The sequence below is a fragment of the Gavialis gangeticus genome, unplaced genomic scaffold (genome assembly GCF_001723915.1).
Source record: "Gavialis gangeticus isolate Ggan-Ray unplaced genomic scaffold, GavGan_comp1, whole genome shotgun sequence".
Classification (NCBI taxonomy): domain Eukaryota; kingdom Metazoa; phylum Chordata; order Crocodylia; family Gavialidae; genus Gavialis; species Gavialis gangeticus.
In genome coordinates this window covers 429,810-441,451 of record NW_017728995.1, presented here as the reverse complement: position 1 = coordinate 441,451, position 11,642 = coordinate 429,810, and the positions used below count along the sequence as shown (strand labels likewise).

The 11,642-nt window shown below is 41.0% G+C and overlaps 1 protein-coding gene across 1 annotated transcript in view; it reads left to right on the top strand.

Moving 5' to 3' along the window:
* WWTR1 (WW domain containing transcription regulator 1) overlaps positions 1 to 11,642 on the top strand; it is a 160,138-nt gene that overhangs the window by 134,060 nt on the left and 14,436 nt on the right. The window contains 1 exon segment of the mRNA XM_019503126.1: positions 3,090 to 3,295. Within this exon segment, the coding sequence (XP_019358671.1) occupies positions 3,090 to 3,295 (206 nt within the window).

Genomic DNA, 11,642 nt, shown 5'->3' with positions numbered 1-11,642 from the left:
CATCATCCCCCTGCAGAGGCTTGGAGATGGAGTCCAGCTTCTTGGGCCCTGGGCAGGCTGGACTCCGTCTCCCAGGCTGCTGGGGCTGCTTCCACTCAGCATCCCCCCCATGGCAACAGCAGAGGCGAGAGCTGGAGCCACAGCCTACACTAGCCGCCAGCAGAGTTTGAGGTCTCAACACAGCTCACCCAGGGCTTGCTGCATGGTGCCATTGCCTGTGGGCTGGATAAAATCAATTGATGGGCTACATCTGGCCTGTGGACCATATTTTGCCCTCCCGTGGTCTGTGGTCTCAAGGTAGCCTACAGGACCACTTCTGTGTGACCCTGAACTTGCCGGCTCTTACTAAAGACCTGTCTAATCAGTGAATCATAGTTCGCAGTTCCAGTGTGGGAAGAGCTACCACTGAAGAGATGAGCAGGGACAGAAAGTAGGCAGTCAGGGGTCGCAAGACCAGGGCCCTGTTGCCTCTTTCATTAAAATGCAGTATTGTCCTATTTTGCATTGTGGGTGTGACCGGTGATGCCACTGTCCAGTCAGAATAAGCAGCAGAAGTAGCAGGAGTGCAGCATATATTGGAGCCAAAGTACTAAGGCACTTAGGCACATTAGTGAGTCACAGCATGAAGCGGAGGCAGTTGTATTTCCTTCCACCCTTTATCTAAGGGAATAAAGGACAAGTGTTATCCCTTCTCATTTCCAGGTCCTTGTGGTATTGGTGGGTAGACTCAGCAAGAGTCACAGAAATCCCAGACACCATCAAAGACCCATTTTTCTCTCCTTATTTTAGAAGCTTTTCCCTCCCCAGTTCAATGCTGCTGGTCTGTTCCTCAACCACAGTGTTCCTGTATAAAAGGCTCTCATAGAACATCCTGCCGTCTCCCATACTGAAACTTTCCAAACTTTCCTTTAGGTAAATCACTATGTTAGATGCACTCAATATAAATACTTTATTGTTGGAAGGGGAATGACTGGTTAAATGTTTTTTGATTCTTCACAGACTGTGTAGTACACTCCATTCGTGGCAAGAGGAGTCTTCTATGATTGTTTTATGTTCCTATCATCAGCATAGTTTCCATGATTCTCTATAGGTAAAGAAAGGGGTACTACAGTCTTTATGCCCAAATCATCGTTAGCATCTCTGCTGAGATTCTCAATTGTGATTGTGTTTTGTGGTATGATTTACATGGTTGGCTGGGGAGCCGTGCTGAGGTGAGTAATTTATTTAATTTAAGTCACTGAATAACCCCTAACTGGCAAAGAATTCTGCTTAGTTTGGTGATTCCTGTGTTTGAACAAAAAGGCTGACATTGATTTAAGTGACAACAAGCCTCTTCTTCTGTTTGAGTAGAAGCATTCAGTGGTTTGCAGTGGATATAAAAAATAAGTGGGGGGCGGGAATGGGGAATCTCTTTGCTTACCTTTCCTCTGTAGAGCTGTACCCCAGAGACAAATGTTTTGAATACTTCAGCAAGGGTGTGGTATTAATGGCTAGTCTCCAAAACTTAACGCTCCTATAGATAAGATTTCAGATGTTAATAAAATGTGTGGTGGAATATATAGATAATCTTTAGAGGATATTAACTAAGCAAATACTACATGCATACCCAAGGACCTTGAAAGATTAACAAATCCTTCTGTTGTCTTAAAACAGGCCTACATTAGTCAAGTAATCTCCAATTTATAATATTTTTTTAATTTTTAAATGAACTGTAAATTCAACCGTTAGCTGGCTTAATTGAGTGAATGGTTTTACATTGGGAATTAATTCAGGATATTTTGTTAGTTAAATTTTTAAAAGTCTACAAGGAACCCAGTTCATTTTGGTTGTACGTACTGAAATGAGATGGATTTAGGATCATTCTTTCAGGGCAGGGTCATTGGAGGTTGGGTTTGTGCTGATTTTGCTAAAGAAATTAGTATAATTTACCAGCAAATTGTAAATTATGCTGTTTTGCTATTCATAAAAATTCTCATACTGTAAGCACAGATGGCTAACTTTCCACTGACTACAGACCAAAAACAAAACATCTGAGGCCATTTGGAAACAAGGGACATTATTTGTTTGAAAGGTACAAAAACATCTGTCAGGAAAAGCTGGCAAGGACCAGCAGATCTGTTTTGATTTTTATTTCTTTCCTTTTTTATTTATGAAAGTGTTAGAGATTCAGATAAACTTTCTTTGTTCCATATTTATTATTGTTTCACCTGCCTTGAAATATGACCTGCAAGAGATTTGGATGAATAATGGATTGAAAGGCTGTCTGCCTTCACAGTAGCTCTTGTTAATAACTGATATGCTTTGCTGAACTACTTTTGTAACTTCTAACAGCCAGACTTATGGAAGTGTTATGTGATGAGATCCAATCTCCAATGGAATTTTTATCTAAAGCACTTACATGCTCCCTTTAGTTTAGTATTTGAGCACTTCCCAGTCTTTAATATATTAATCTTTACAACACTCCTCATGAAGTATTGTACAGATGAGCAACAGAGACTAAGAGACTTGCTCAAGGTCATTACTAGCTAAGCAGGAAATTGAACCTACGTTCCCCATTCTCAAGGGGGCATCCTAAGTACTGACTGGTCTTTCTGTTATTAGAGGGGTCTTTGCCGTTCAGTGTTGGGGGATAGACAGTGTTATTATAAAGCAGTGAAAATAGCTGGGCCCCTGGTTCTTTCTACAATAAGCCAATTAGAGCTGTTGATAAAGTAAAAAAAAAAAATATTTTCAAATTTCAGCCAGGTCACTATACCCTGTGGACTCATTTGTGATTATTTAGAAAAATCACGTGAACATTTTACTACATAGCATTAGTTAAGCATTTGAACATATTTTGACTTGAACTGAATTTTCATTTTGTATTTTTAAAAGACTGTAGATATTAAATCTAGATATTAAATAATTAACAGCGTCAATTCTCATCAGAATGAGTAGTTACGATATTAACAACTCTTCTATGTACTGTTAGAATACATTGAATGGAAATGGAGCATATGCCCTGTGTCCTCTGTTTTCTTAAAGTAAAATTTAAATACAGGAACTAACTATACAATAACTAACTGTAACAGTTCTTTTCTTTCCCATAGTAATGAATCATCAGCACCAGCAGCAACTGACATCCAGTACAGCCATTTCCCAGCAAAACCATCCTACTCAGAATCCTCAAGCTGGGTTGCTGAGTATGCCTAATGCACTGACTACCCAACAGCAACAGCAACAGAAGCTGAGGCTCCAAAGAATCCAGATGGAAAGGGAGAGAATTAGGATGCGTCAGGAAGAGCTCCTACGACAGGTATTATGAAAATAGATGCGTTAGTTCTATGATGTGTCTTTGCATGTAGTGACTGCCATATTTGTCCACAAGCACGATCAGCAGACATTTTTCAGTCAAGAAAGCTGAAATAGAAGACAAACTCCATGAGTGAATGCACATTTTTTGTGTTTCTTTTTCACTCTACACTGAACAGAATACAAAACGGCCACGGATCTTCCAGTCTCTGGAAAGTTCAGTATAAACAAGGGTCTAACATTCATAAGTAAATTCATGGCAACTATGTTCGCAGATAGTAAAGACCAAGCTCTGCTATTATCCGTGTGTAAATCCAGAGAAATTCTCTTCATTTCGGCTGAGCTGCCCTGAATTTACACTTGATTCTGTGAAAGCAGTGGTTTGGAGATAATACTTTCGGCATGATCCTGGTTTAATTAAGAACAAAGGCAAAACTCCCAAGATTTGTTCATAAAAGTCTGTTTTAGATGTTTTGGTCCTGAATTTTGTAACTGACAGCCTTTTGCCCCCTGATTTACAGTATAGCTCAGAGTTGCATCTCATACGAGTAGCTGGTAAGTATTCCAGTTGGTGAGTATTCCAGTGAGTTTGGATGTTTTGTTTATTGTTCTAATTCTTAGGTTTCAGTTTTATGATGACTCACATGGTACAAAATAGATATGTAGCTTCCTTTACAACACTTTAGGGAAAGAAACAGTTTAAACAATTGCAAAGGATGTGTTTCTTCTGTTAGGGAGTACTCCACTGATGATGTTATGTTTTGAACAGTATATTAATCAGCTTCCTTAGAGACATAAATAACATAAATAACCTGTTTCCCTTAGGAACATAGTGTGAACTAAGTACATTTTATCAAGGATATTGTTGTCGTAGTCAGTAACCTTGTAAATCCTGCTCCTATAGTACCAAGTATCTTTAAAATTGTGCAGTCTTACAAAATAAACCTTAGAATTTGTTTTAATTACCATTTCATGTCTAAGCCCTCTTTGCTTTGGGATTTGTGCCCAATCTCATGGTTATTCCAGGGCAACATTTGTTTATACTGTATTTAGAAATACAGTATCACATTTCATGGCTGCACATAGAAGTATGTTTTCTGTTTAGCATAATGACAACAATTGGCCAAATTTTTCTGGTGGTTTATTAGGGTACAGTAAACTGCAGTGGTGTGTGTGGGGCGTGCGCAACTCACTACCACAATACAGATGGAAATTCTTATTTTGGATATTAGATATTTCTTTCTAGTGATTGACAGGAGTAGTAAAGAAGAAAAGAAACTAAAATCCCAGATGTCCTGAGATAAATTAACAAGGGAAGATGTATTAGTGATGCTGATAGAGTGGAACATTTTAGAACATGTGTGGGGAGCAAAGTGGGGAAGAGTTACTAAGGCTATGCAGCCTTTTAGGACAGGAACAGTTTTGGATTATCAGAGCAGATGTTACCAGAAAAGGATGTTTGGCCATGAAGTACCTATTTTCTTTTAGGGCAGATAGTTTCCTCAAAGCCAAAAATTAATAGCAAACAGATTGGGTTTCTCACTGTAGTTTTGTATGCTTGCTATGTTAACAAGTATTATTTTTGCTCTTGTTTTTTGAAGTTCCATCTCAGTAGAACTATTGCAAAGAAATCTGAGCAGTCATAGAAATGACAAAGTAACTTGCATACTTTCTGTTCTGTTAGGCAAACCCACCATTTTTACATCTTCGTACTGGTCTTTTACTTCTAGTAAATATAAAGAACTTCTTCTCTAAGGCTGATACTTGTACTCCAATTGTCAGTAGAAGGCAATTGCCTTGACACACAAATCTTTTGCCTAAATTGGGCTTTCATGCCTCAAACAAATCCTGTTGATGCTGCAAATCTTTGTGTAACAGGCAATGAGGAATCATACTGTGCTTCATTACAAGTGACTAGAGGCTACCTGTGAGTGCAAGAATGAAGCATGAAGTGTAGTTCTCCAAGCTGAGCAGTAGTTTCAAGCCCCAGGCATGCCTACTCCCTTGCTTTCAAGAACTTGGGATATAACAGGGGCTCAGGGTGTGTGGGTGGAGAACGGGCATGTCTGGTATGGGTTTAATCATAATCCCCATCAGGCTAATAAAGTACTTAGCTATGTTTACCCCTCTTGGGCCCTATTCCTGCTGCTAGGCAGGAGTAAATTGTTGGCAGTGAAACAGCATTACCATTAGTGTAGGATCCAGTTTCCCTGCCCTGCTGACCGTATTTTACCTCAAATGAATATGCACAGCTTTTTATACTGGGGCTGTGCTGACCAAACCACCAGTACACGCCCAGACAGACCCCGTACATAGAATTCAGCTGCACTGCATAGTATTTACAGTAGGGTGGCATAGTGAGGAAAGTTCGCAGTCTCGGGCCTTTGCTTTGATGGGGAATATATTTTTTTCTCCTCCTTTTTCTCCCCTGTTAATAAAGGAAAAGAAAAAGTTATCTCTGTGCTCCTGCCTGTAACAGGAACTTCATGAACTTCCTGTCAGCAACCTGAGCAGAATGGAGGCCTTAGCAGCATGACAGAGTATAGTAAATGTGTGAGGGACTTCATTATTAAAAGATTGCTATTCCTACCCTAATCCTTCACTGCTGCTTTTGCTTTTTTTTAATGCAACCTGTCTAAAGAAAAATGCTGAGTAAGTGTGCTCACTTGCTGCTAAGCGACTAAAATGAGGTGAAGAGGTTTTGGGTGAAAGGGCAGCTCTTTTGGCAGGTCTCTCAAATCTCTTTTCAGCTTGACAGCAGCTGCTGGCTGCCTGGCTCTCTGCAGTCATTCCTGACCCTGCAGCTGCTCTGCTGGAGAGACACACCCAGCAGTGAAGGAATACACAGTTGAGGGAGCTTTCTGGTTAGAGGTTTTTCTTCTTTGTCCTCCTCTTTATTTCAGTAGCTGAAGGATAGTGTTTGAAAAAGTGAAGAGCCTCTTTCCTGCAGCAGTGGGAGGTGAAGCCGAATGGTTGATATTAAAGAAGGGCTCTTTGTTTCTTAAAGCAGAACATGACTAAGCTTTCATTTAAATCTTGCCTTGCTTGTCTTGTCATGCTAGAAGCATTTTGTTTGCCCAGTGTCCTTCCGGCTAATTTTTTGTCAGTTTTGCAGAGAAAAATAACAAACTAGATTCTCAAATGCCCTTTGGAAATGGACTTTGTTAGGGGAGTTCTTTGTGAGAGAGCTCTCAAAGGGTTACATGAAGAATGCTTCATTTCTACTCGCCCTTTATGTGCTAAATAGTTGCATGAGAGTCTTGAAGAAAAAACAACAAACCAAACAAATCTGTATACCTTATTAAGAAGAGCAGGGGAAACTAAGCAAAGGCAGCTGTAAGGTAGATCCCAGATGCCAACTTTCCTGGGTGCAGAAGGCCCGATGGAGTTTTGCAGTTTTAACATGAGACAGGAAAGATAAAGGTACTGTGAACAAGATGGATTTATGGGTGTGAGGGAAGATCCAGGTAAAGAACTAGTATTTTTGTCCTTGTGAAATGGGACAAAACAGGCAATGGTCTGCCATAGCCCTGAGGTTGCAGCAATGCCCTGAAGGCATTTCCCTCCCTGATTCCCTTTGCAGAGGGCCCTTTGCAGAGCCCTGTGCCTTGAAATCACAGCCAGCATCTAATTCCTCAGTTGTCTGTCCTAAGTGAGAGGACTTGCGGAAGAATTGTAGAAACCAGGAACTTAAAAGCAAGTCTTTTCCTCTGTTCTGAAAAGAGCCTGGCAGCTGAACATGTGTGGTGAGGTATTGCTGCCAGGAAGGGTTTCAGGAAATGCGACAATGGATTTCTAAAATCCTTTGGCACAGAGTTAAAAAGAGGTTTGCATCAGGAGTGTGTTCAGGGATGGTGAATAATTCAACATGCTGCAGCTCTTTGAAGCCTTTTAATTTGTTGGCAGCATTAGCAAGTCCCCACTAAAGGAGCAGGCATTTTGACAGTGTTGTGATGTCAGAATATTGCATTTATTTTTCCTTTTTGTTTCTACTGACTCCTTACCCCTTTGACTTATTGACAACATCCACCACAGAGTCAAGCAGATTTATTATGGTTGTGAAAAGTTCTCTGAAGTAATTGCTAAAGATTGCTAGTGTTAGCCAGCAGGAGGCACTGCTTCTACCAGATGGCTTGGAACTGGCTAAGATAAGTGAAGACTTGAGTGCCATTTTTCTATCAGCCCCTTCAAACTAGGGCTAGACTGTAGCCTGTAGCAAACATTATATTTAAGATGTGATTAACCAGTTAACCACATTTTAAAGTGTGGTTTTAATCTGGCCACGTGTTCAGGCAGTGAATGGTATAATAAATCTTGTGTAATAATTTCATGGATTTCATAGACATTAGGGCTGGAAGGGACCTCGGAAGCGAGTCCAGCGCCCTACCCCAGGGACAGGAAGTCAGCAGGAGTCATAAGATCCCAGCAAGATAAACATCCAAATTTCTCTTGAAGGCTTTCAAAGTAGGTGCTTGAACCACCTCCGGTGGCAGGCGATTCCAGACCTTGGGGAAGCAACTTTGTGGCTGATTTTCCATCATGCCTTTAATTGAACATGTGGCCAGAGGGGTCCCCACCAGCTGCCAATCATCCACATGATCGAGAGTGTACTGAGCAATTCTGCTCGTGATCGTTGGCCAGCTCCAGCAACTACTTTGGGCTTCATTCAGCCTCCCCTGTGGGTTCTAGGGGCCAGCTGACAATCAGCTGATTGTCAGGCACCTTGCCTGGGCTCCCTCTGCACTGGCAAGTATGGTACAATAGAGGTTGATCCCCAGTCTAAAAACTGATGCCCCTGGGATATGACAGGAAGTACAGTTGTTAGGATTGCAAATTAGATCCCAGTGTGCTTTCAAACAAATGTCTGTCAGCAGCCTGAGACTGATCCTGCATCAAGAGCTTTCTCTCAACTCTGGTGTTCCTGTCTTGATCACTGCTGTATTTGTTCCCAAGGAAGAAGGAAGTCTAACATTTATAGAAATGCTAGAACATTGTAAGGAGCCCTCAGCACATTCCCAGCACTGTACAGCAGAGTTGGACCAGACCATACAATACAGAAGCCAATGGGAAGAGCACACATTAAATGGTATAGCTGTAGCCACCACTTTTCCAGCATTTCTGAGGGCATTGTGTCTGTTCCAGACCCAATGGCCCCAGGGTTTGTTGTTGGTTCACCTGGAAAATGCACATCCTTGGCCTAACTCAGGATGCTGCCTGCAGAATTTTGTTCTTCCAAGGCATAAACTGTACAGTAAGTTGATACTGCGAGTCAGTATGCAGCACGTGGAAATAAGGTTACAGGGGCTGCTGTGCTATTTCCTGTTTGAAAGTAGATCAGATAACTTTGATAAATGTACCTCCTCTTGCAACAAAGACAAGGCAGGGCTCAGGTTTTGTATATAGCCATGGGAATCTTCATTTAGGATACTGGAAGCTTTCTAGCTCACACATTGTCATGTTATGCATGGTCTGTCTAAATCCTGAACTTAGATTAAGTAACCCTGGAATGGATTACTGAGTATGCTATAGGTATCACTAGGAAGAGTGACAGAACAGAGTCTTGAGTCCAGATAATGTATCTGACTGTGTCAATAAACTTGGGCACAAATCTCTCCTAGTTGGACCAGTCACTAGCTTGGCACCACATTTTCCAGAGATCAGTATCCGAATTCCCTGGCTGATAAGTGACAGTACCAGTGCAGCTGCATGTCAGACAGCAGCCAGGCATCATTTAGTATTCCAAGTACATGTTGTGAAGCTTGCTGAAACTTGTGCAGGAGCTGAGAGTCTACTGCACAGGAGAAAATGGGCTTTTGACAACCCTGTCTTATTTGTGGGAGGCTGCCCAAGCAAGTTGTGACTAAGAGACCCAGAACTAGGAGCAATGACTGGCCTCTGCCTAGGTTCAAGAGGTGTAAAGGCATGTGAGGTCCAAAAATTGGCTCAGTTTGCAGCAAACTAGTTTCTGTTCAGAAAGCAGGATTGTAAGGTGCCTGATTGTAACAGCAGGGGACAGCAACGTGGTGGCAGTGTTGGGAGCTAGCTGGCTTATCTGTATAGTTTGAGCACAGAATTAGTAGCACAATATCATTCTCTGCATAACTGTGATTACTGAGTTTATATGAATAACCTGACACCTCATCTGTTTCATAATGAGTTTACTTGGCTTACATTGACAGCCTCTCTGCCTTCAGCTGTTGGAGTCCAGCAATCTGTACAGATGCCTCATGCTCACATTAGACTTTGTTGTTTGTCTTTTATTTTGATCCCTTCGAGTTCCCTTAGTGAACAGGTGATCTCATGTGGTTACACAGCATATCCCTGGAGACCACAACATAGAAAAAAACAAAGACAAGGGGAAGTTACTTGGTGTATGAGAGAGGCAGTACAGGTTTCAATGGAGAAAAAGGCCCTTCAATATTCCTAGGAGAAGTTAATTAGAAAGTTTTCCAAATAAAGAAAGGATGTGTATCATCATTCTCCATTTAAAGCCAGTTCCATAGAAATGTACAAATTGTTGAAAATCTTACTTGAAGACACGTTTCCTCCTGCGCCTCCTGTCTATTGTTTGATTTAATGCAATACTTCTATGATGACCTCGGGAGTAAAAGCATGACTTCCCAAGTAATGGAACTTAATAGCCACAGAAACAGGAATGTTTTTGGCAGTCTACTGAGAACTTTTATGGAATATTAATTACTAGGAACAGGGTGGATAAAAAGCAATGATTTTTTTTTAAATAAAACAATTGGATTTTATTTAAATCAATTTTTTTGATTTAATCACATTTTTTTATTTTTTTGTTGATGCTTTAAAAAAAACCATACAAAGATAGTTTTAATTTAAGATACATTAAAGTGCAAAGATACGGAATAGGGATTATAACTTCTTGTGGCTTGGGGGTGAGGGGTGCCAGCAGGATCAGGGAGCTGTGGCTTGGGGGTGAGGGGCACGAGCAGGACTGGGGGGCTGTGGCTTGGGGGGGAGGAGCACCAGCAGGGCCTGGGGGCCAGGGGACTGTGGGTCAGGCACCAGCAGCGCCAGGGGGGTATGGGTCTGGACAAGCCATCTGTCTTGCCAAATGAGTCCCAGTATGAAAAAGGTTAAGACCCACTAATATAGAGCACACTGCAATTAACTTAATTTCATTCTGGGAATTGAAAAACTGGCATGGCAGGCAGCAGGGAAATGGCCAAAGTTAAAATGTCACATCTTTCTTTTCACTTTCTACCATTCTGCTAATTCAGGGAGTGGAAGAGATGCTTCCAGAACAGTGACATAAGCCAGAGCCAGTGAAGTTAAAATATGCTGGTAATTATTAATAATTGTTACCTTGCTAGTGAAGAGTCCAGATGACCAGTGCTACTGGAAGAGTATACTGCGATTACAGTAAAATGCCAGATTCTGCCTTCCAAGTTCAACTGACCTGGGTTTTAATGGGATTTATATGCATGTCAGAGATTTGATCTTAAGCAAAGAGAGCATTTAGCTTCATGGGAAGAGAATTGTAAAGCACGATCAGGTGATATTAGGCTTCCTAGCAAACAGCAACAAACTTAGTAAACAACAGTTTAAACCACCAGTGAACCTCAGTGTAATCTTCACTGACTCTGCATCCTGAAACACCAGTAAAGATGCATCCCAGGGGAAAGATGCTCAAAATATTCTGTTATACAATATTGTGTTTGTGGTTGTATCCTACTTATTAAACAGTACTCATTTTATCTTTTCATAAAAGCTGATTCTTTGCTAATCTGATTTCAAAATTGATGCTACAAGCACATTAAAAAAGTCAAATACTTTCCTATTAAAGATTGTGTACATGGCTTAAATTTGTTGAGTACAAAAAGTTTCTAGAGGGTTTGCAGAAATGGTTGTTTTAATTCCCTTAAGAAACATTGTAGTAAATGAATAAACTAGGTAGACAAGTGAAACAGCTTTATTCTTTCTTACACTTCTAAATAGGTCAAGTACTATTTTGTTGGGTTGTGTAAAATGTTGCCGGGTGTTTCATTTTAACATGCTTCAACTCGTTTCAAGCTCTAAACTGTGAAAATGAAAGGCTTCAAAACAGCCTTGAAATAAAATGAGGGTGGTCAAAATGTTTCAAAAGTTTTGAAACATTTCAAGTATCGAAGCTGGGCTTGCTTGCAGGGAAACAGAAACTGAGGAGAGGGAGGGGGAATAGGGGGAATGCTCTGATATTGACATGTGTATCTGGCCAGTGATTGTAATCCTTTCCTGAGGTCCCTTCCAATCCCAGTGCTCTGGGGGAGGGATAGAAAAGCAGCTGCGCCTTAACACACACACACACACACACACACACACACACACACACACACACACACACA